At 43.8% G+C, this 26,296-nt stretch overlaps 1 protein-coding gene across 1 annotated transcript in view; it reads left to right on the top strand.

Annotated features, from left to right (window-relative positions):
- LOC126993180 (uncharacterized) overlaps positions 1-26,296 on the top strand; it is a 77,101-nt gene that overhangs the window by 10,088 nt on the left and 40,717 nt on the right. Inside the window, exon 4 of the mRNA XM_050852041.1 lies at positions 14,752-14,935. Coding sequence (XP_050707998.1) covers positions 14,752-14,935 — 184 coding nt within the window. The remainder of the gene's footprint in view (positions 1-14,751; positions 14,936-26,296) is intronic.

The following is a 26,296-nucleotide window of genomic DNA, read 5'->3' as shown; positions in this document are numbered from 1 at the left end:
GACCCAAGCTCTGGTGGTAAAGTGACAACGGCCCCGAAATTTGTCGAAATTCACGAAGGACAATCATAGTAAGCATGCATACTTTGCCGGGCTCTACGACGTGGCGGTGACGGTGGTTCAGTGGTAAGCGTGCCGGCGCCGCGTCCAGGAGGACGCTGATTCGCGGTCCGCCCACCGCCACAAGATTAAATTTTTCAATCACCCCTGAGTGGCCTAAGACTTCCCACATGCTGTTCTGAAGACCACCTATCAACCCGGCCTCTAGATTTTCTCTCTAAAGAGAGGCTATAAAATAAGCTCCGTGGGACAGCATGGGCCATACAAGATGGCGTCACTATAAACACTTGTCTGTGCCATAACGGGCTGGGGCCGACCATCAGGTCACGCCAAGAAAGCCTACCGGAGTCACGGGCTGAAACGTAAAGATAAAAAAAATGAACATGAGGAGCGTTGCGCTTCACTCACTCGCCGACTGTACTCCCGACAGTCTCCTCGAGCAAATTACCACGCAACCGCCCTATCCAAGGCGATTCCTTCCTGGCAGGATCGATCGACTTAGCCCCGTCATGAGTTACGTGCGCGATCCCTTGGTCTTCTCCATCAAGGTTGTTTCGTACAGACACAACCCTGTGAGGAGGATCGACATCCAGGAGGCGTGCCACGTGCTCATATAGCCGGCAATGTGATACCAAAGGCATCGACACGCCTCTCCAAGTCAGTATTTTGTGTCCATGTCCCACATCTGTACTGTAAACAGGGACCACATGTGATCGTGTAAAACGATGGTAAAGTAGTTTAATCTTTTCCAATTGATATCGATAACAACACGGGATGACAGGAGCTGCCTATGCTCTTCAAGAGTCACTGAAAAAGGCATAGGAAATGCACGACGATGGGTAAGCTTCATTTTGCTTGACAGTATCTGGACAGAGGAGACTTGAGAGGGAGATGGGAAAGGTTTGGCAGTTGTGTTAGTTAATGTGTGTTGTGATAGTTGTGTGAGACTTGTGATAAATTACATCGGTAGAGCTTGCTGACGTTGTAGTATCAGGAGGGCTTCCTTTGACTGTAGAGATAATAGAGATTTGATCAGATTATCTCATAGGGGAGGGAAAAACTGGCCTGGGTTGTCTCTTACCCGAGATGGTGTAACTTGGGGTAAGCTTTATTGGCAGACGCACAAATCGGCAAGGGAGGCCGCAGACTAGGACTAACGTAAGCGCCCTTTCACGAAGAGACGTATTTCGATCCGAAGGTAGGACATAAACGGATTCAGGAGGATATATGCCTTGAGGGAGTCATATGCCACGCCTGCAACAGTCTCGTAAGATGGGTGTGGTAGTGTTGGTAGCTCTCCTGCTTCGAGTCTGAGCGCTGCATAACTTAGTCCGATGTCCAGCTTGAGTCTTATGAAATTCTAATGTAGGGCGACTTTCTCAGGCGGCAAGGAAATTCAGCAGCCTTACCCGTTAGTAACTTTCCCATCCTTACTGAAAACTTTGCTCATTCATCTTAAGTCAGCTACACTGTCCTTGGATTGAGGCAGGCGAGGTCTATTTACCGACTCTCAGTGGGTAGCAGATCGAGAAAATTGGCTCTGGGATAATCTCCAAGCAAGCTTTATTTTCTTCTTCGCTTCCGCCTTAGTCGTTTCCAACTGCCTTCCTTTCTTTCCTTTCCTCTCAGCCTGTATGTTTGCTATTTACAAGTTCCACTCTTCTTTTTTTCTTCTTAATCGGCTTGTATCTTATTTGGTTGTAACTTCCACTCTTCTGCACGCTTCTCCTTGCATTCTGCAGTACTTCTTCACATTCTAGGGTCCGCTGTTGAGGCACCAATTTACGCAGAGAGGCTCAGACTCTCTACATTGGTTCTCGGAGCTCCAAATCCGAGAGCCATTTTCAAAAGTGATACTGGCAAGGGAAAATGGAACCTAGTAAATCATCTGTAAAATAGTCATCAGTAAAATATTCAGAGATGCAATAATCTGTAAAAAACACGATGAAGGTGCAAAGTTCTTAGCGTCTAAAAACAATAAAAAAATGCATGTCAGTTATTTTTTTAAACAACAATGGAGACGGGTTAAGGGCAACAAAAAGAGTGTAGACAAAAAAGACAGTTACTCAGCGCTCCCATAATAGACAAAAGTAAAGAGTGGACGATAAAGAGGCCTATTTCGGGTGGATAGGTGTCCTGATACACTCTTCTCGAAAGAGGTCAGGTCATAGGCAGAAGGAAATGTAGACGAAGGAAGGCTGTTCCAGAGTTTACAAGTGTAGGGGATGAAAGAGTAAAGATGCTGGTTAACTCTTGCATAAGGGGTTTGGACTGTATAGAGATAAGCATGAGTAGAAACTCGAGTGCAGCGGGGCCGCGGTAGGGGTGGGGGGGGGAGCATGCAGTTATTAAGTTCAGGAGAGCAGTCAGCATGAAAATATCGATAAAAGATAGAAAGAGGAAAGAGAGGCAACATTACGGCGGAATTTAAGAGGTAGATGACTGTCGGTTAGAGGAGGGGAGATGATGAGACGAAGAGCCTTAGACTCCACTCTGTCTGAAATATGCACCACACATGTGATGCATATTTCATACGAGGGCGGACAAGGCCCCGGTATATTAACAGCACCTGTGCGGGGAAGAAATACTGGCTGAGACGATACACAACGCCCAACCTCGAGGAAGCTGATTTAGTTAGAGAGGAGATATGGAGTTTTCAGTTAAGATTTTGACTTAAAGATCGACCGAGGATATTTAGTGTAGGAGAAGGTGACAGCCGAGTGTTGTCGAAGAATAGGGGATAGGTATTTGGAAGATTGGGTCGAGTGGATATGTAAAGATGTTGTTTTTAAGGCATTGAAGGACTACAGGTTCCTCTTGCCCCAATTGGAAATGATAGTAAGGTCTGAGGTTAATCAAGCGTCCTGCAGCCTACAGCCTGGAATCGTATGGTTTCTGTTAAGTTGGCCTTCTACCAAAAGAAGTTGAGTAATGCAGAGTAGTCATCGCCGTAAGAATGGATATGACAGTTTGTTTTGGAAAGATCATCAACGAACAACAGAAATTTGTGAATATACATTATATTGGCCATGAAAACCGAACCGCCCTTCCAATGATAGACCAGACCTGCCACTATAAGCACAGCATTGGAAAGGGCAAACCTTGTTTCCGGGCCTCAGACACGCTACAGGTGACTTACACCACAGCTTTATCCTAGCATGGTCACTACATACAGGGTCACGGTGATATGCGAGGCCAAGTTCTCGCCACTGGCCCCAAACCCTTAGAAAAAAGTGTTCAGATATCGGTGCCTGGAATGACAAATAGGAATACAACGGGTTTACTGAAAAAAAGCATAAAAAAATATATCACTCCTCCAGCAAGTCTGGTTCTGTACTCATTAACTCTCTTTTCAGTTACGAACAAACAAAAGAGATAATCAGTGACTGCGTTGCGGCTAGCAACTTATTACAGCCAAGACGGGCGGCCTTCCCTGGCTAGGAGAGGCCAGTCGGTTAGTCTGCGTGACCATCAGCCAAGCGCCCACCACCGTGTCGGGTGGTGGCTGCGATTCTCTCCTGTTAAACCTGGGCTGTTGTGATTATACGTCCAAAGATTAACCTACCCTTGTACGGATCCTTGATGTGTGAGGGGGGGGGGGGGGTAAGAATATGTATGGGGCATCTAGTACTTCAACATGCCCGGGAGGTGATTGGAGAGCACCCGTGCCCCATCAGTCTTTTCCTTGGGACCGCCATTGTTGTTCGGAGAAGAGAGGCTCGACCAGTCGACCAGTGCTCCTCACGAGACATACTCATTGTGTCGGGCGAATTCAAAGCAGCTGATGGCATTTGTTGGTTCCTACGGCTCTGGCACCAAAAAGGTAAACAGTTCACTCATTATGAACTTCACAAAAAAAATTGAGGCTTAAAGATTGCTGTTTCTGGGTTCCAGAGACGCGAGCCTCGCCGCTTGACTGGGAATAGCAATACTGGTGGTGTGACAAAGGATATCGACCACATCCTAATTATTAATAGTTGTGGGATACTTCAGAACGGTAGGGTTTTCTGGAGTTCTGAGTTCTTTTCGACCGACCACAGACTTGTTACACAGCTGAGGATACACATCAAGTCCAGACAAACCTCGCGATGCAACCCCTTGGGGCTCTATTGTGAGAAACTGAGGGACCAAGCGGTTGTTCAGGAGTATGCTGTGGCAGTCTCCAATCGGTTTCAGGTGCTTGGCAATCTGGAAAACCCTGGAAAGTTGTGGGATACATTTAAACATGAAATCCCAAAGCTTCCGAGGATTGCATTGAAGAGAGTCCAAGGTATGAGAGTTAAGGTGCATCGAGATAGACACTTTGGAATACAGAGGATGGTCGTGTTGCCAGGCTGGCTGTGAACTCGGAGCGATAGCCTTTTGAGGAGGGATAAGCAGAGGTGTGCCAGAGCTCTCGAAGAAGATGTCGAAGGTTGCCTAAATGCACATGACCTTAGGCCCGCCTTCCGAGCCGCCGAGTATTTTGGACAGTTGAACACGGCAGAGCTCCCGGATGGAAACCTCCCTCTGGTGGTGTTGCAGGTGGCGGATGCTGATCTACAAAAGACGAAGCTCCAATTTTTGTTGCGGAGGTGAGGGAGGCTGTGAAGGGTGAAGGGTGGGAGGTAGCATGATTATGTAATATCAGTCGGAGATACTAAAGCAGGGAGAAAAGCCATGATCCGTGGGTTACACGAGGTGCTGTCTGCGGTGTGCCAGTCCAGTGCCATTTCTCTTGACTGGAATAGAACGGGGACCGGAAATGTTGCGGAGTTGATGAAGAGAAAGTTGCACGAGTAATCAAGACTCAAAAGTGGAGTCCGATCTGGGGATGTTTATGAGCCCCTTTGCAGATGAGGATACCAAAGGAATTAGTCCAAGAGCCAGCACAAGATTTATTTACCCGAAGAGTGCAAATGGTTTGCAATTATTTTTTGTTTCTACATGGTATTAGAGTCTCAGAAAGGTGAGTCTTACAAAATTCCAGTGGTGGGTGTGGGTGTGATGACGTCATCAATATGGCGGCCGGGCTACCGCGAGCTTGCCACATTCTATAAAGCATAACTTCTCAATGGTTTGTGATAGAAGGATAGGATTTTTTCCATAAGGTTGCTAATGAAATTCCCAATATCTTTTATTGATATGCATTTTTACCCAACTTTGATAGTTTTGTTGGAAATTACATTAAAACAAGAAAAAATGGTAATCTCGTTTACTCATTGTCTAGTTTAGCCTCTATGTACAAAGAAACCATAATACTTATGAAAAAATTGTCACGAACAAAAAAGTTTCCTTCTTTTGTTAGGATTAACATGATATATAACATGTTCTGATGAATGCTAAAATTAAGTGACTTATCTTTGAATTTCTTAGTATAGGAAAATTTTGAGAAATGGACCCTTACACGATTCATATATACACGTCTGTCTGTCTGTGAGTGTTGTGTGTGCAACCAGTGAGATTTAGTGAGATACCAAATGTTAAGTCATAAGCAATTGTATATCGAGATCAATGATTATATTCTCATTTGTATTCCTATCTGTATTGCAAGTGTACATCATATACATTCTCTTTAGGGTATTTTGTTCACTTGTTCAATTATTGATTAAAAATAACTCGACTACCTATCTATTAATAGTGAAGATGTAACTTCAAGACAAGTAGTGAAGGTGTAACATCTAGACTGTTCCAAATCCTAGCTGATGCTAACTATACTGAGGCGGGAGACAGGGAACAACGGTTGAGTTTAAAGCATATATAATAAAAGAGGATTCACTTCACGCTGGAGCATTACGGTGAGAGCGCACACACACAGTCTGTTGCATTGACATAGATAATTATTATTTTATTATTACTACTATTATCATCGTCATCATGATTGTAACACACATTATCATTATTATTACTTCAGGTAAAAATTCAGAATGAGTGCTGAGGACAAGACATGTATCATCCATACAGAAAATATTCAAGAACCAATCCTGGAATTAAATGATTCAGCATGGAAGAAAATACTGAATGTGTCTTCTGAAAGGTTATCAATGTATAAAGATTCAAAATACAGTTTAATCTGCAAATCCCTTCCAAAAAGGTATGATGAAACCAAGCATGGATATCATAGAAATTGCTATAAAAATTTTACTGCAGTCAAGAAAACATCAAAAGCTTTAGAAGGAAACGACCCCGGGTACACCTTAAGAACCAACATTCTGACAAAATCCTTTCCGAAATCAACAACGAAGAGCATTTTTGAAGACCTTTGTATCTTTTGTGGACTTAAAAGGAAGAAAATCAAAGGGAAGGAAGAAGTACTTGGCAAGTGTGAAACTCTTGATGCAGAGAAGAGTATCAAGCATGCAGCAAATGTCCTTCAAGACCATAAGCTTTTGTTGAAAATCGCACATGAAGATTTCGTTGCAAAGAAAGTATGCTACCATCACTCGTGTCGGAAAATATACCTCAAGACAGCAACATCACGAGAGATAGAGAATACAAGGGAGACAACCAACGAAACATCCCCAAGAATTAAGCAGGGGAAACACGACAGAGCATTTAGTAAGACGGCAGATTACGTCAATGAACACATAATAAAACCAAAGAAAGCACAAAAATTAAAATCAGTTCATTCACGACACTGTGTGTACCTTGCTGAGGAAGGAATTGAAGATTCTACTTATTCAGCTCAAAAGTTGGTTGGAAAGCTGCAAACTTATTTCGGTGGTCATTTGCAAACAGCCAAGTCAAGCAACAAACAAGGAATGACTCTGTATTCACACAAGATTTCAGCAATTGATGCTGAAGCCTTAGCAAATGAATATGCATCTGGAATTGAATCACGCATTGAGGAGGTGGCACTGTTTCTGCGGAGGCAGATTTTCACACAATCAGTATGCCCACACCTTACACAACCTCTGAATATACAAGAGATTTTATCAGGAAAAAACAGTATTCCAGAATTGGTTGTAAAATTTTTCAGAATTCTGTACAGTGGAACAGCAAAACCCACTACTGAAAAGGTTGAGCGTCGTGTGTCTTCTTCTGCACAAGATGCAATATTCATTGCAAGCAATGGAAGATTGAAACCAAAGAAGCACATTTTGATGGGCTTAGGATTGAAAAGTATAACCGGCAGCAGAAAGGTACTAGAAATTCTTAACCACTGGGGCCACAGTATTGGGTATCACACCTCTGAAGAGCTCGAGACTGATTGCGCTTTGTCTCTCATGGAACGACCTGGAGTAACACCTGAAAACATAATCCGAAAACCTGGGCTTTTCACTGGGGTGGCTTGGGATAATTTTGACTCCAATCTGGAAACACTGTCAGGGAAAGGAGGCTTACATGACACATTTGGAATCTGCTACCAACATATGGAATACGAAGAACTAGGAAACCAGACGACAGAAATAGAACCCCAAAAGGAAAATGATGAAAATCATAAACAAGATGCTAATATTCCCTTACATCATCCCATGACAGATTGCAAGTCTCGGAAAAAGGTGAGGTCATTGGATATTGATTCAAAGATTCTTGAGCCTTATCCCAAGAAACCAAAACTAGTGAATCCATTACCTTCTTTGGTGAAATCCTGTCCTGAAACATACCACTTAGAATATGCTTTGCTGAAAGATTTTATATGGATGGTTTCAGTTGAATGGTCTAAATGACACCAATGTGGTCTGGCTGGAATGCGAGAGTTACAGAAGATACATCTATGAAACAGTGCATTGGCTACATGAGAAATGTTACTTTTCCCCCAACACGAAATGATGTGGTGATGGAAACTTTAAAGGTATCCCAGAAGATAGCCAGTGAGTGTGGAGAAGCTTCAATTTTAGTACATTATGATCTAGCTGTGGCTAAACCAGCACTCATGATTCAAAATCAAGAAAGCCCTCGCTTTGACAATATTTTCATTTGTTTTGGATCTTTCCATATTGAGCTTGCTTACTTTGGTGCGCTTGGATATTATCTTCAAGGTTCAGGGATTGAAAATATTATCTCAGAGAGTGAGGTGCTGGCATCTGGATCCATACCAGGATTTTTAAGAGGAAAGCACTTTAATAGATGTAAGCGAATACATATCTTGTTATCTCTAGCCCTTGAAAGGTGTCTTTTTCATAAGTTTATAGAACACATTCCAGAAACAGCAGAACTGGAGGAACTTGAAGACCAGGTCAGAAATTTAAACAGAAGTCTATCTCAAGAAAGTTTCAAGAATTTTGCAAATAGCTCAAACATAATACAAATACATCATGGTTTCAAAGCATTCCAAGAAAAAACAAGATCAGGAATTCATGGTAAAACTGCTCAATTTTATCAACAATACATTGACCTTGTCAATGTATACAAGTACTTTAGCAGAGCCTACAGAACAAATAACGTTGAAATGTACACACATGCTTTGGAGAAAATGATACCAGCATTTTTTTCAGGTAAAAGACTGAATTATGCTCGATGGATGACAGTTTACCTGCTAAAGCTTCTGAATATAGAAAACGAAGCCCCTGATATAAAGCATGCACTTTCTCAAGGAGGATTGAGCATAAGGCGCACTACAAACTCTTTTTCTAGAGTACCAGTCGATATGGCACTTGAGCAGACTATCAATGCTGATGCTGCTTCAAGGTTCACAGGTATCACAGCATTCGCAAACTCTGAGTCTGCAAGGTCTCGATGGATGATCACTAGGTCAGTAAGAAGTGAAATTGTGAGCAGCTTACTAGAAAGCAGTGGAATCACAAAAACTCCAGATACAAAGCATGATTTGCAAGAAGGTCGAATTAAGAAAGATCACAGAGATATTGATAACATTATTTCAGCCTTGAATAGTTTCTCAAATCCTTTCGAAAATTTGGATCCTAATACACCTCTAAGGAATATTTCAAATGGACAGGCAATCAATGAGGTTGTCACTGCGGATCTTCTTTCATTTTCTTCCAAAGGGGAAAACGCAGCTAGAAAATTTAAAGAATTGTACGTAGAGGATCCGAAAAACATTGAGAAGCCTATACCTCGGACTCTGGTAAAGAACTGTGCATCCTCCATTGCATCAAGTCAGAGGAATAGGGAAGAAAAGAAGCTAGTAGTCACCAAATGCACACTGGATGCTTTCGGAAGAATCCTTCATATGGCTGCTATTAATAACTATAATGTAATGAAAGTTATGGAGTATCCTCTCACACCTGTGCCATTCTCTCTATCTGATATTGGTGGATTTATGAACAAAACAGATAAAAGTAAGTTAATGCACAAGCTAGAAAAGTATCAACGTATGGACTTTGAGCAAAGTGCAAACACGGGTAAACCTTACATAGACGTGGCTGTGTATGATGCTATGTTTCTGCTGCATACATTGAAATTGCCAGAAACGTACGGAAATCTGGCATATAAATTATTGGAGATTGCTGTTCGTTCTACATCAGCCAAGGAACTGCATATGTTGTTTGACACTTATGACTATAAAACTATTAAAGATTGTGAGCATGACCGGCGATCATCTGTACCAACTGGAGACATAACAGTAACAGGAGCAGATCAGAAAACTCCCAAAAGTTATTGGATGCGTTCAGAAGTAAGCACTTTAAAGAATCACTAATATGTTTTCTGCAAAAGAATGGAAAAGTCAGAAATATGCTCCCCTTCTTAGAGACAAAGTTCTCTATGTTGGAGTAGATTCTAAATGCTACAAATACATGTACAAAGATAATTTAGAAGTTTCAGAACTACCTGATCTTGCTTGTGATCATCAAGAGGCGGACACAAAGATAATATGGCACATTAAATATGCATCAAGTCTTAATGATAAGGAAAAAAATATTTTGGTTCGGTCAAATGACACTGATGTTCTAGTACTATTAATCTACCATCAAAAGCATTTCAAGAACTCCCAGATTTGGTTTGATTGTGGTGTGTCTTCAAATAATAGCAGAAGGATGATTGATGTAACTTGCATTAAACAGGAACTCGGGCACGATCTTGTTCATGCATTGCCTGCCTATCATGCATTTACAGGATCTGACTACACAGCAGCATTTGCAAGACAAGGAAAGGTGAAACCCTTTGAAATCATGCTTAAACATCCTAAATACCAAAAATGTTTCTGTCACCTTGGTGAATCTATATCACTTATAAGTAATGAAGTCATTGTTGGGATAGAGAAATTTGTATGTGCAATGTATGGCAAGCCTGGATCATCTTCTGTGTCTGATGAGATACAGCTTCTTTTTGAGAAAAACTACCCCTAACAAACAATCTTCATCTAAAGTGAAAGGAATGGACCCAACAATGATACCTCCATCTAAAGCTGTTTTGCTGCAAAAAATTAGAAGAAGCAATGCAGTCGCATGGATATGGAAGCGAGCAGTTTGTCGGAAACCGGATATGGGTCTTGATCCTAGCAAACATGGATGGCATGTAGAAAATGACAGGTATCGCATACATTGGTATGATGGTCCAATGTTACCAGAAAACCTGGAAACTATCATAGAAAAAGACCCAGCCGCAGAGAATGAAGAAAGTGACTCATGTTCCGATGATAGCAGTTCCGATGAAAGCTGTGAGGAGGAAAATCTATAAAACTTAGGTTCTTTCAGTGATTTCTAAATCAGTTCATATTCTCTATTCCTGTAATCTACGTATTAATATAATATTGTGTTCAGCTTATTTTGAGAAGGAAACTAATAACTAATAACTTACGCTAAATTCCCATAATTATCCAATATGGGCTTATGTTCGATGCTTGATGTTATTTTTGTGTTAGGAATTATGCTTCTTTACCATCAACCTTTGTTAAAATTATATATTGTTATATATCATGTTGATCCTTACAAAAGAAGGAAACTTTTTTGTTCGTGACAATTTTTTCATAAGTATTATGGTTTCTTTGTACATAGAGGCTAAACTAGACAATGAGTAAACGAGATTACCATTTTTTCTTGTTTTAATGTAATTTCCAACAAAACTATCAAAGTTGGGTAAAAATGCATATCAATAAAAGATATTGGGAATTTCATTAGCAACCTTATGGAAAAAATCCTATCCTTCTATCACAAACCATTGAGAAGTTATGCTTTATAGAATGTGGCAAGCTCGCGGTAGCCCGGCCGCCATATTGATGACGTCATCACACCCACACCCACCACTGGAATTTTGTAAGACTCACCTTTCTGAGACTCTAATACCATGTAGAAACAAAAAATAATTGCAAACCATTTGCACTCTTTGGGGTAAATAAATCCTTGCTGGCTCTTGGACTAAATGTTTTTGACAAATTTATAGTAAGTTAGTAAATTCATGTAAATTTGAGAAAATGGTTTGTCTTACGTGTACGTAGTTTTTTTCAGTAAAGGGAAATAATCAAGTAATAATGAGGAAAAAAAACGCAAAATCCTGCCCCAGCAAAGAAGAGTTCAGGAGCAGTCAAAAGTGAGGTCAATTTCGGGAGGAAAGGTGTCTCGATATTCGTTCAATATTTTACCATTGAAAGGGATGAAAGAATGAAGGTATTGGTTAACTGTTCCATAAAGGATTTGGACAACATAGGGATGAGCTAAAGTAGAAAGTCGAGTGCAGCGGGGCCGCGGGAGGGGGGGAGGCATGCAGTAAGCAAGTTCAGAAGAGCAGTCAGAATGGAAATATCGATATAATATGGAAAGAGAGGCAATATGGCGGCGGAATTAAAGAGAAAGTAGACTGTCAGTAAGAAGAGAGGAGAGAATAAGACGAAAAGCCTTAGACTCTACTCTTTCCCTCCCCCCCCCCAACACACACACGTGTGATGCATACTCCATACAAGGGCGGACAAGGCTCTTCAAATGGATAGCATCTGTGCGGGGGAGAAGAACTGGTGAAGACGATACAAAACGCCCAACCTCGAGGAAGCTGATTTAGTGAGAGAGGAGATGTGAAGTTTCCAGTTGAGATTTGGATATAAGGATAGACCGAGGATGTTAACTGTAAAAGGTGACATCTGAATTTTATCGAAAAATAGAGGAGAGTTGTTTGGAAGATTGTGTCGAGTTGACAGGTAGAGAAATTGAGTTTTTTTTAGGCGTTTAAAGACACCAAGTTTATCTTGTCCCAAGCGGAAATTATAGTAAGCTCTGAATAAAGCGTTTTGAAGCCTCCAGCCTGGAATCATGTTAGTCTTATTGGGTGGATCTTCTATTAAAAGATGCTGCGTAATGCATAGTAGAATCATCGGCGTAAGAATGGATAGGACAATTTGTTTTTTTGGAAAAAAGATCATCAATGAACAACAGAAAGAGAGTGGGAGATAGGACAGAACCCTGCGGGACACCACTGTTGATAGATTTAGGGGAAGAACAGTGACCCTCTACCACAGCAGAGATAGGTCGGTCAGAAAGGAAACTGGATGTGAAGCTACAGAGAGAGGGATGTAATTCGTAGGAGGGTAGTTTGGAAAGGAAAGCTTTGTGGGAGACTCTGTCAAAGGCTTTCGAGATGTCTATGCAACAGTGAAAGTTTCACCAAAACGGCTAAGAGAGGATGACCAGGAGTCAGTTAGGAAGACAAGAAGATTACCAGTAAATCACGCCTTGCAGAACCCATACTGGCGATTAGTTAAAATGTCAAAAGTGGATACATGCCTAAGAATCTTCCGAACGGTAGTTTGGGGGACTGGAATGGTCACCCATCTTAAGCACAGGCTGTATGTAGGTGTTCCTGCAGCAGGATGGAACGATAGATGTTGAAAAGCAGAGACGAGAGTTTCACCGGGCAGGGTGTCAGCACGGACGCACAATTTTAAATGGACAACAGGAGACACTCCATCAGTTCCATAAGCATTCTGAGGATTGAGGCCAGAAAGGGCATAGAAAACATCATTCTTAAGAATCTTAATAACAGGCATAGTGGAGTCAGAGGGGGGGTGAATAGGAGGAATATGCTCAGAATCGTTCAGAGTGCTTTTTTTACAGAAAGTTTGAGCGAAGAGAAGGCTTTGAGACAAATGAGATGACGGTGCTGCCGTCAGGATTAAGGAGAGGAGGGAAAAATGAAGAAGTGAAATTGTTTGAGATATTTTTGGCTAGTTGCCAGAAGTTCCTTGATGAATTATAAAGAAGCAAGGTGTTGACATTGACCATCGATGAAAGTATTCTTGGTAAGTCGAAGAAGGTAAGAAGAAGAATGATTAGATGTGGCACGATTAAGGGCAGAAATGTATTAGCAGGAGTGCGAAGGCTCTGGTACCCTCTGTAAACTGCCTCTCTGTCTTTAATTGCACGAGAACAGGCGTGATTCAACCAAAGCTTTTCAGCATGAGTAGAGAAAGTATATGGAATGTGTGTCTTCATTCCAGAGGCAGTCATCTCAGTAATGCGCTGGGCACACACAGAGGGATCTCTTTCCTGGAAGCAGTAATCATTCCTCGGGAAATCCCAAGGCGTTCAGGAATACGTATAGGGTGCTGGACCAACTGCTCCAGGTCGTTGAGAATAGCAAAGTTGTAGGCTTGTTCACCAGGCTGGTCAGTGAAAGAGGATGAAAGCCAGAGCTAGTGGTGAACAATTAAATTTATTAAGATGGAGAATTTAGCGAAAGGAGAGTGAGTCAAGATGTGCTACATTAGAGAGTTCAAATAGTAGAGGATCTTTGCATAGTTAGTAGAATTAGGTGAGAGATAAACAACACAGACGTATTTAGTAACAGATTGACAATTAAGTCTAAGCCAGATTGTGGAATATTCTGAAGAGGCAACATCCAGCTTTGGATTGAAAGTTAGGATAGAGATAATAGGAGGGAACAGAGTAGAGATTACTATCAGTAGCCTTAGAGTCTTGTGTTTCGGTGAGGAAAAGAAGGTGAGGTATATAGGAGGAGAGATGGTGCTCCGCAGAATGGAAATAGTAACGGAGACAGCGAATGTTGCTGAACTTAATAAAAAAATAAGTTTGAGGAGCTATCAAGACACCTCTCAGGTCGGAAGCCAAAAGGGGAGTCCTCTCAGGGGGCACTTGTGTCCACTAAACCAGTGGTGTCCAAACTTTTTCGCCTGTTGTACCCTGTATTACCTTCTCCTACTGTTACGTACCCAACTCAATTATGTTATATTATATTTATATTATTTTATATTATATTTAGGTACGTGTATATTAGGCGTCCTTCCTAGGTACTCGTCCCTCCCTCTCTCCTTTCCTTCATAGATCATGGGAAGTTTCTGCTGTGTGTGTGTGTGTGTGTGTGTGTGTGTGTGTGTGTGTGTGTTCATCGTCTTTTCACGTACCTCTTTGATCTATGCTGCATACCCCCAGGGGTACCCGGACCCCAGTTTGGACAACACTGCGGGCCTAAATGGTACTCCGAGGCACTGTGATTATTAGCCATTTTGATTTTTGAAATATTTTAGGGAAATGGTGTGTGTGCTGCGTGTATGTGGCGTGATGTGGAAAGTAAGAGGATTTATATTTAGAGGGCATGCTGAACTACTCTTTGGGAGGTCATTAGTGACACAGGAAGGGTCCTTGGTTGGCTTGCAGCACACTCCTCGATTCCCGTATATACCTCACCGTGAGTGGCGTACGCCCGTTTCGGTAGGTGTCTTCCTACCTACTATGAATGTCTTTAGAGAGCATGCTGTTTATTTTTATATTTATATTTCTTTCTTTCTTTAGTTCTCAGGAGTGGGTCAAAGCTTGTTAAGTGTTCACGTAAAATAACCTTTTCACCTCGGCGGTCCATACTTGTCAGGTACTTGCTGGAGGACAAGAGGACGACGCCCCGCTTGCCTGAGGTCATTCCGTGGCGGCCCGGTGCACCTTGGGTCAGGGATGTGCTGAATAGAGACACTCGCATCGCTTCAGAAGGCATCAAGACCGACCCGCTCTCCTACAGCACCTGTATGCCCAGTGTTTGCACCAGACAAGAGCTGCAGGTATGGGGGTGAGACATTGTTTTTAAGCTTACTTAATTCAACTGATAAATAGCCTTTTTGTGAAACAACGACGAAAGAGAAGCGAGATGCTTGCCATTCCAATCCCCACACAATATATACAACGCATTCGGGTTGTACATGATCACCAGGAATGAAAAGAATCATATTCATTGCTGGATATTACGTAGAAAGCATAGCGTGAGTCTTGTCAAGTTCATATAATGATACACAGCGATATGAAGAGACTGCAAGAAGCCTGACCATCTGTGTATGAAAGCTCTCGAGAATGAAATGTTCACCATCTTTATTTGTCATCGATAAATATACGTATGTGGCCTCCCTTTAAAACATTAATTGTGTGTGGATTCACTACTTATGTTTACTTCGCCTCAGTTAACCACTCCACTATTTCTAATTCTTTCCCTTCCTGAACCGAAAGATAATTCGTTTATAGACGTTGCTGAGTGGTCAAATATTAACTTTCAGTATCGGTAACTCTTTACGTATAGTTCCTTTAACTTCTTCAAAATAAAAATAAAATCGCCTTGCAATCCAAGCTTATCCAAATGATTTAAGTTAAGCCTATTTACTATGTCTATACGGTAAGTTTATAAATTATTGGATCATTTTGGTGTTTTTTCCTTATACAGATCATTTTCTAAATTTACTTTTCTCATTTTCATTGCTCATTTTTATTATATATTTATTTTCTGCACTAAGGGCACCAGAACTGGAGAGAAAAATCAAGGCAAGGCCTAACCAATGCCAGCTACAAGTCAAGCATTACTTCTGTGCTCCAGTTACTAACATCCGTGGTACTCGAACATAGGTCTCCGCACTCACCACGCATGCACGCTCGGCATGCTCGGCCACCGCCTCTCATTGGTTACTGGATCGAACATCAGAGCTCACACACACATCCAGTCTCTTTCGGGGCTGAAATAATCAAAAGAAAAAATATTATCTTCTGGTAATGTGTAGTTTCTTAAGAGGGTTATTTTTTTCTTACACTTGTAGCGCTGCATTTGTCGATGTTTTACTGAATCTCCCATTTTTGGGGCCACTCATAGAAAATGCATAGATCCTTCTGTAATGTTCCATCACAGTGTCACAGAACAACAGTGGGGGCACGCTCATCGCTACTGTTATGTTGCTATTATTATTATAAGAGACGAAGCAGGTGGACACTATATATGCTGCCCATCAATACCTGAAACGCCGATAAAGAGAAAATCAGAGTAAAAGCGACGAGGGAAAAGAAAAAAAAGGACGAAGGAATTGCGGTGAAGCAAGAAGCTCAAGAAACAGAGCTAAGAATCTTGTTGTCACCCACCAGGGAAGGGAGAGTGGGAACGCCCAGGGAGACCAGGTGCACGGCTGTGGCTGTGAGTTCGAGTCCAGTGGCTGGAACAAGATGGCCGTTGACTGGCAAGCTCATCCACCCTGAGACAGGTCTTATATTTCATCTTGCTGGGTGTCTAGTAACCCCCCGCACTGGATAGCCCACTAGGGGAGCCAATTTCGTCGCCGACTTTCCAGTCATACAACAGGCCGTACTTCATACATGATATCAGGAGTAGTGGTCCACAACACTAGTCAGACAGTTACCAGAACTGCCGATAACATTGTGGGTATAGGACATCACAGTAGCTGGGCATTGTTTCTTGATGGTCTCGTCGGGAACCATTATGGTAAGGGTACAGATAAAATTTGGGTATGTTATAACAGCGCGGTGCTCATCTCCGCTCCGCCGCATTGTCCTTTGAGCCTGCAGCGGGTGACAAGCCATTCATTGCCGCTGGACACGGGGCCAGTGTGACATCAAGGATACCACATTTTACCTTACACAGGGTTCGCCAGGTACCCTTTTTTTGACTAATAATTTACCAACCAAGGGAAGATGAGCAGCTTGGCGACTTGACCGTCGACTGCCCAGACCGGGGTTCGAACCCGGGTCCGCGGATTCGTGACTAAACACCCTGACCACAACCTAGCGGAGGCGTGGTGCAGCTCACCGGTGTTCCACCTTGAGAAACAGATTGATTGATAATTATTGGGTCATTTTGCCTTGGCGCCGCAACTGCGGGTTCATATGGCGCCGAATATTGTACAAAATGAATTGTGTTTAAAACTATATGATAAGAGTTAAAATTCAAAACATTATAAAAAAAAACGGCACCTGTAAAACTATATAAAACCGCTTAAAAATTCAAATTAGATAAAATGAAAACACTAATAAAACCGGATAAAATTTAAAGATATAATAAAAACAACAATAGAAGATCAATAAAATCTACAGGAGCTTAAGGACGCCAGACTCCTGTAGGAAGCCACAAACATCATGTCCGGGGAGGAGTGCCTTCTCCCCCAGTACGAGAGAGAGAGAGAGAGAGAGAGAGAGAGAGAGAGAGAGAGAGAGAGAGAGAGAGAGAGAGAGAGAGAAACTCCCATCTCCGCCCCGACACCGGGAAAGGTACCGCTATCGCAGGTCCCCCAGACTGGGGCACTCGACCAGCAAGTGCCGAACAATCAGGGGGACCAAATAGTCATCACAGTAGGGCTGAACTCCCCGGGACATGAGGAAGCCATGTGTGTATCTTGTGTGATCCACCCTCAGACGGGCCAGGACAGTCTCCTTACGACTTCCTATAAGTGAATACGACCAGAGACGCACAGCCCTGGTTGTGACTTCCCCCATCTTTGTCGTGGCAATCACAGCCGCCCACCTGCGCTACCACACCCTCTGGAGTGCGAACCGCACAGTGGGATACAAGTCATTAATTGAAAGAGCGCACTGTGAGGGAGGGCGGGAAGCAGCGGTCCGCGCCACATCATCGGCCTCCTCATTACCACGCACAGAGACGTGGGGAGGTACCCAACAGAAGGTCACCGGATGCCCACGCCTTTTTGATAGAACTAGCCAGCTAAAAATATCTAAAACAATTGGGTGGGTGCTCCTAAAATCTTCTATTGCCGACAAGGCTGCCTGTGAGTCAGAGTAGACAGTAAAATTATTGACAGGCAAAGTGAAGATGGTGCGAAGGGCTAAAAGAATGACAGATAGTTTTGCGGTAAAAAAATGAGGCTGGGGCAGGTAAAGTTCCAGAACGGGAGAAGTCTGGAAAGACAGCTCCAAATCCAACGCCAGCATCGGATTTGGAGCCGTCGGTGTATACTGGTAGAGAAGTGTTGTAACTAGCTGTGTGAGACAGGAGCACTTGTCGAGTAGTTCCCGTCGAGATGCTTTTTCTTTTTCTTTTTATTTTACAGCTAAGGAGACAGTTCAAGGACGTAAAGAAAAAAAGAAAAAAAAAGCCGCTACTTACTGCTCCTGAATAGAAGTCAAAGGAGTGTCCAAAAAGAGAGGTCAATTTCGGGAGGAGAGGTGTCCTGATACCCTCCTCTTGAAAGAGTTCAAGTCGTAGGCAGGAGGAAATACAGATGAAGGAAGATTGTACCAGAGTTTACCAGCATGAGGGATGAAAGAGTGAAGATGCTGGTTGACTCTTGCATAAGGGGTTTGGACAGTATAGGGACGAGCATGTGTAGAAAGTCGTGTGCAGCGGGGCCGCGGGAGGGGGGGAGGCATGTAGTTAGCAAGTTCAGAAGAGCAGTCAGCGTGGAAATATCGATAGAAGATGGAAAGAGAGGCAACATGGCGGCGGAATTTGAGAGGTAGAAGACTATCAGTATGAGGAGGAGAGCTGATGAGACGAAGAGCCTTTGACTCCACTCTGTCAAGGAGAGCTGTGTGAGTGGGCCCCCCACACACATGAGATGCATACTCCATACGAGGGCGGACAAGGCCCCTGTAAATGGATAGCAACTGTGCGGGGGAGAAGAACTGGCGGAGACGGTACAGAACGCCCAACCTCGAGGAAGCTGATTTGGTAAGAGATGAGATATGAAGTTTCCAGTTGAGATTTTGAGTTAAGGATAGACCGAGGATGTTTAGTGTTGAAGAAGGTGGTAGTTGAGTGTTGTCAAAGAATAGGGGATAGTCGTTTGGAAGATTGTGTCGAGTGGATAGGTGGAGAAACTGTTTTTGAGGCGTTGAAGGACACCAGGTTCCTCTTGCCCCAATCGGAAATAATAGAAAGGTCTGAGGCTAAGCGTTCTGTTGCCTCCAGCTTGAATCGCTAAGTTCCTGTAGGGTGGGTCTTCTATTAAAAGAAGTTGAGTAGTGCAGAGTGGAGTCATCAAGGTAAGAATGGATAGAACAGTTCGTTTTGGAAAGAAGATCATCAATGAACAACAGAAAGAGTGGGAGATAGGATAAAACCCTGTGGGACACCACTGTTAATAGGTTTAGGGGAAGAACAGTGACCGTCTACCACAGCAGAAATAGAACGGTCAGAAAGGAAACTGGAGATAAAGTTACAGAAACCGTAGGAGGGTAGTTTGGAAAGCAAAGATTTGTGCCAGACCCTATCAAAAGCTTTTGATATGCCCAGCGAAATAGCAAAAGTTTCACCGAAACGGCTAAGAGAGGATGACCAAGAGTCAGTTAAGAAGGCAAGGAGATCACCAGTAGAACGCACCTTGCGGAACCCATACTGGCGATCAGATAGAAGGTCATAAGTGGAAAGGTGCTTTTGAATCTTTCGGTTAAGGATTGATTCAAAAGCTTTAGATAGACAAGAAAGTAAAGCTATAGGACGGTAGTTTGAGGGATTGAAACGGTCACCCTTCTTAGGCACAGGCTGTATGAAGGCATACTTCCAGCAGGAAGGAAAGGTAGATGTTGAAAGGCAGAGGCGAAAGAGTTTGACCAGGCAGGTTGACAGCACGAAGGCACAGTTTTTAAGGACAATAGGAGGCACTCCATCAGGTCCATAAACCTTCTGTGGATTGAGGCCAGAGAGGGCATAGAAAACATCATTTTGAAGAATCTTTATAACAGTCATAAAAGAGTCAGAGGGGGGATGAGTAGGAGGAATATGCCCAGAATCGTCCAGAGTGGAGTTTTTAAAAAAAAGTTTGAGAGAAGAGTTCAGCCTTAGAGATAGATGAGATGGCAGTGTTGCCCTCAGGACTGAGGAGTGGAGGGAAAGATGAAGAAGTGAAGTTGGAGGAGATGTTTTTGGCTAGATGACAGAAGTCACGGGAAGAGTTAGAGAAAGCAAGATTTTGACATTTTCTAGTAATGAAAGAGTTTTGGGTTAGTCGGAGAATAGATTTGGCACGATTCCGGGCAGAAATGTAAAGTTCATAGTTAGCATTAGTTTGAAGGCTCTGGTACCTTTTGTGAGCTGCCTCTCTATCACTGACAGCACGAGAACAAGCGTGATTAAACCAAGGCTTTTTAGCGTGAGGAGAAGAGAAAGTACGTGGAATGTATGCCTCCATTCCAGAGACAATCACCTCTGTGATGCGCTGAGCACACACAGAGGGGTCTCTATCCTGGAAGCAATAATCATTCCACGGGAAATCGGAAAAGTACATCCTCAGGTCGTCCCACCGAGCTGAAGCAAAATGCCAGAAGCATCGCCTCTTCGGTGGGTCCAGAGGGTGTACAGGAGCGATAGGACAGGATACAGAAATAAGATTGTGATCGGAGGAGCCCAACGGAGAGAACAGTTTGACAGAATAAGCAGAAGGGTTTGAGGTAAGGAAGAAGTCTAGAATGTTGGGCCTGTCTCCAAGACGGTCGGGAATACGTGTAGGGTGCTGGACCAACTGCTCTAGATCGTTGAGGATAGCAAAGTTGTAGGTTTGTTCACCAGGATGGTCAGTGAAAGAGGATGAAAGCCAAAGCTGGTGGTGAACATTGAAATCTCCTAGGATGGAGATTTCAGCGAAGGGAGAGTGGGTCAAGATGTGCTCCACTTTAGAGTTCAAGAAGTCAAATAATTTTACATAGTTAATAGAGTTAGCTGAGAGATAAACGGCACAGATGTATTTAGTAATAGAATGACAATGAAGTCTTAGCCAGATGGTGGAAAATTCTGAAGAGTCAAGGTTGTGGGCACGATAGCAAGTGATGTCGTTGCGCACGTAGGCGCAACACCCAGCTTTGGATTGAAATTTAGGATAGAGATAGTAGGATTGAACAGAGTAGAGATTGATGTCAGTAGCCTCAGAAACCTGTGCTTCGGTGAGGAAGAGGTGAGGTTTAGAGGAAGAGAGATGGTGTTCCATAGAATGAAAATTAGAACGAAGACCGCGAATGTTGAAGAAATTGAGAAGAAAGAGGTTCGAGGAGTTATCAAGACACCTCTCGGGTCGGCAGCCAGAAGGGGAGTCCTCCCTGGGGGAATTTGTCGTCCCCCCCCCAGGCGGGGACTCCGTGGCAAGGTGAAGGTGCGCCATTTTGAAATTTGAATTTAGGAAAAGGTGTATATGTTGTGTGAATGTAGTGTGGTGTGGAGAGAGGATCTGTCTTTAGAGAGCATGCTGAATTACTCTCCGGTGTTGCTTTGTTATAGGTGAAGTAGCGGCACAAATGTGTGTTTGGGAACTCCCACGGTGTGACGGGGGGTACCTGATATACTGCTATTGGGATGTATGGTAGTGAGAGGTCCCTAATGGCATTCCGGATACGGAACCCAGAGGGGCGAGGTAGGTGACTTATGTTTCTATATACTGTATCTAAATTGGTGTCTATGGCAACGGTGTATGCAGGGTTGTTAGGTTGGCGTTGTAGTCTGTACCAGTACTTAATTATTAGTAGTCCGTTTCTATGATTATTGCTTCCAGGATAGAGACCCCTCTGTGTGTGCTCAGCGCATCACAGAGGTGATTGTCTCTGGAATGGAGGCATACATTCCTCGTTCTTTCTCTACTCCTCACGCTTAAAAAGCCTTGGTTTAATCACGCTTGTTCTCGTGCTGTCAATGATAGAGAGGTAGCTATCAAAAGGTACCAGAGCCTTCAAACTAATGCTAATTATGAATTTTACATTTCTGCCCGAAATCGTGCCAAATCTATTCTCCGACTAACCAAAAATTCTTTCATTAATAGAAAATGTCAAAACCTTGCTTTCTCTAACTCTTCCCGTGACTTCTGGCATCTAGCCAAAAACATCTCCTCCAACTTCACTTCTTCATCTTTCCCTCCACTCCTCAGTCCTGACGGCAACACTGCCGTCTCATCTATCTCTAAGGCTGAACTCTTCTCTCAAACTTTTTCTAAAAACTCCACTCTGGACGATTCTGGGCATATTCCTCCTACTCATCCCCCCTCTGACTCCTTTATGCCTGTTATAAAGATTCTTCAAAATGATGTTTTCTATGCCCTCTCTGGCCTCAATCCTCAGAAGGCTTACGGACCTGATGGAGTGCCTCCTATTGTCCTTAAAAACTGTGCCTCCGTGCTGTCACCCTGCCTGGTCAAACTCTTTCGCCTCTGCCTGTCAACATCTACCTTTCCTTCTTGCTGGAAGTATGCCTTCATACAGCCTGTACCTAAGAAGGGTGACCTCTCCAATCCCTCAAACTACCGTCCTATAGATTTACTTTCTTGTCTATCTAAAGCTTTTGAATCAATCCTTAACCGGAAGATTCAAAAGCACCTTTCCACTTATGACCTTCTATCTGATCGCCAGTATGGGTTCCGCAAGGGGCGTTCTACTGGTGATCTCCTAGCCTTCTTAACTGACTCTTGGTCATCCTCTCTTAGCCGTTTCGGTGAAACTTTTGCTATTACACTGGACATATCAAAAGCTTTTGATAGGGTCTGGCACAAATCTTTGCTTTCTGAACTACCCTCCTACGGTTTCTATCCTTCTCTCTGTACCTTTATCTCCAGTTTCCTTTCTGACCGTTCTATTTCTGCCGTGGTAGACGGTCACTGTTCTTCCCCTAAATCTATTAACAGTGGTGTCCCACAAGGTTCTGTCCTATCTCCCACTCCTTTTCTGTTGTTCATTGATGATCTTCTTTCCAAAACGAACTGTCCTATCCATTCCTACGCCGATGATTCCACTCTGCATTACTGAACTTCTTTTAATAGAAGACCCACCCTTCAGGAACTTAACGACTCAAGGCTGGAGGCTGCAGAACGCTTAGTCTCAGACCTTACTATTATTTCCGATTGGGGCAAGAAGAACCTGGTGTCCTTCAACGCCTCAAAAACACAGTTTCTCCACCTATCCACTCGACACAATCTTCCAAACAACTATCCCCTATTCTTTGACAACACCCAGCTATCACCTTCCTCAACACTAAACATCCTCGGTCTATCCTTAACTCAAAATCTCAACTGGAAACTTCATATCTCATCTCTTACTAAATCAGCTTCCTCGAGGATGGGCGTTCTGTACCGTCTCCGCCAGTTCTTCTCCCCTGCACATTTGGTGTCCATATACAGGGGCCTTGTCCGCCCTCGTATGGAGTATGCATCTCATGTGTTGGGGGGCTCCACTCACACAGCTCTTCTGGACAGAGTGGAGGCTAAGGCTCTTCGTTTCATCAGCTCTCCTCCTCATACTGATAGTCTTCTACCTCTTAAATTCCGCCGCAATGTTGCCTCTCTTTCTATCTTCTATCCATATTTCCACGCTGACTGCTCTTCTGAACTTGCTAACTGCATGCCTCCCCCCCTCCCGCTGCACTCGACTTTCTACTCATGCTCATCCCTATACTGTCCAAACCCCTTATGCAAGAGTTAACCAGCATCTTCACTCTTTCATCCCTCACGCTGGTAAACTCTGGAACAATCTTCCTTCATCTGTATTTCCTCCTGCCTACGACTTGAACTCTTTCAAGAGGAGGGTATCAGGACACCTCTCCTCCCGTATTTGATCTTCCTTTCGGCCACCTCTTTTGTTTCTTTTTTAGGAGCAGCGAGTAGCGGGCTTTTTTTTTATTAGTGTTTTCTTTTTTTGTGTGCCCTTGAGCTGCCTCCTTTGTTGTAAAAAAAAAAAAATGTAAGTCTAAGGGTGGCACTCCCGCGTCAACTAAAAGACTTGATATGGGGGATGATCTAAAAGCGCCTGTAGACAATCGGATTGCAGCGTGATGGACTGCGTCAATTGTGGGGAGGCGGGCGGTTGTTGCCAATGTATATACTTCGCAGCCGTAGGACAGTCTCGACCCGATGAGTGCCTGGTAGAGGCGTAGGAGTATTGTGCGGTCAGTGCTCCATGAAGTGCATGACAAGACACGAAAGAGATCGAGCGATCTCATGCACTTAGTTTTTAAGGCTTTTAGGTGTGGGAGCCATGTGAGGCGCCTGTCGAAGACAAGTCCCAAAAACTTGTGTTCTTCCACGACATGTAGACGTGAACCGCACATGATGACATCAGGGTCTGGATGGTGGCCTCTCTGGCGACAGAAGTGCATAGCAACCGACTTAGAAGGTGAAAATCGGAAGCCATGCATCGCTCATTTGGATATCCTGTCGATGGCATGTTGCAGTCTTCGCTCTGCGATAGCCATTCGAGACGCCGAGTACCAGATTGCCAAGTCGTCGACATAGAAGGAAGAGGATACCCCCTCAGGAAGCGATGTTGTAATACCATTTATGGCTAAGGCAAAGAGGGTGACACTCAGGACTCTTCCTTGGGGAACTCCTTCCTGCTGTTCAATGGATGGTGAGTAGGACGTACCAACTCTGACGCGGAAGTTCCGTTCTCCAAGAAATCCTTCGATGAACTTTGCCATCCGTCCACGGAGACCGAAGTCATGAAGCTGCTTTAGTATCCCATATCTCCATGTCGTGTCGTAAGCCTTCTCGAGGTCAAAGAAAATGCACACCATGTGTTGTCTTTCTGCGAACGAGCGGCAGATAGCTGACTCGTGACGTACGGGGCGTCTACTGTAGATCTCATCCTCCGAAACCCTGACAGATAAGGAGACAGGTGACCATTGTTCTCTAAATAGTGTATTAGGCGAAAATTTACCCTCTTTACAAAGAGTTTGCAGAGGCAGGATGTTAGAGCGATGAGCTGGTAGTGTATGGGCTGTAAACCGTCCTTCTCAGGTTTGCGTATGGAAAGTTCAATGGCTTTGAGCCACTCACTTGGTATATCGCCAGTGTGCCAGACAGAAATATATATTTGGGGCAGCAGTGTCTTGGTGGTAGGACTGAGGTGTTGGATCATGGCATATGGGATGTTATCGTGTCCTGGCGAAGTGTCGTTGCAGAGGGAAAGAGCTAATTGTAGTTCCCGCATGGAGAAGGGAACATTGTATACTTCGGTGTTAAAGGTGCTGCCTCTCTTGTTCTTCCATGACCTGGCGTACTGCTGGAGGTCTAGAGCCGCGATGAGACACAGCAGCAAATGTACTGCCTATGGCGTCGGCGACTCCAGCGCTCCCTGATATTATGTTATTATTGATTTTCAGTGCAGATGATGGGCTAATTGAAAATTTTCCTGCTATTTTGTGCACCCTCTTCCACACTTGTGTCATTTGTGTCTGTGAAGTAAGTGTGGATACATAGCTGGCAAATGAGGATCGTCGTGCTTTTTTAAAAGTTCGGCGTGCTTGTGCTCGGCCTTTCTTGTAGGCGATGTGGTTGAATTCTGTCCTCTGTTTCTTGTAGCGGTTGAAGGCCCGGCGTCAGCAAGCCACTGCCTGCTTGTGCTCGTCCAACCACCAAGGCACAGGCCGATATGATGTATGTCCCGTTGTCTGTGGGATTGCGAGTTCTCCCGCCCGGTGAATGTGCGCCGTAAAAAGGGTAACTGCATCCTCGGTAGTGTCGAAGTCATCAGTTGATGTCTCCGTGTGAGTCATAGTCCGAAAAAGCTCCCAGTCCGCTCGATCTAATTTTCAACGTGGTAATCGAGGTGACGGTTGGAAAGTGGAATGGGAGATGAAGATGGGGTAGTGGTCGCTACCATGTAGATCCTCTGATATTTCCCACGTGAAGTCCAGGTATGCATCGGGGGAACTGAGTGAGAGGTCAATTATTGACCGTGTGTCGGTTTGCATATGGTAGTGTGTTGGATGACCGGTGTTCAGTATGCAGAGGTCTAGGTCTTCAATTACAGATGCCACAGTGACTCCTCTTGGGTTGCTGGTGGTATCTTCCCACAGTGTATGGCGACTTGAAATCGCCAACTATTAGGAAGGGTGAGGGCAATTGGCGTACCATTGTCAGGAGGTCTTGCTGAGTGAGTGGAGTACTGGATGGGAGATACAGGGAGCATATAGTGTAGGTACGTGTTATGTGGAACTGAGCAGCAGTAGCCTGCAATGGAGTGTTAAGTGTGAGTGGAGTGTGTGCTATGTCGTTTGAGATGAGAAGACAAGTACCTCCCGAAGGAGCTTGTGTGGGATCTGCTGGCGAGTATATGGCACTGTAATTGCGTGGGGGAGGATGAGCGTATGCTCCTAACAGTGTCTCCTGGAGGCAGAGACACTGTGGCTGGGAGTCTTTAATTAGGAGCTGGAGTTCCTCCCAGCTTCCTCT

The sequence above is a fragment of the Eriocheir sinensis genome, unplaced genomic scaffold (genome assembly GCF_024679095.1).
Source record: "Eriocheir sinensis breed Jianghai 21 unplaced genomic scaffold, ASM2467909v1 Scaffold577, whole genome shotgun sequence".
NCBI classification, from domain to species: domain Eukaryota; kingdom Metazoa; phylum Arthropoda; class Malacostraca; order Decapoda; family Varunidae; genus Eriocheir; species Eriocheir sinensis.
Note: the sequence above shows the minus strand (reverse complement) of the source record. Positions and strands in the feature narration are given on the sequence as shown.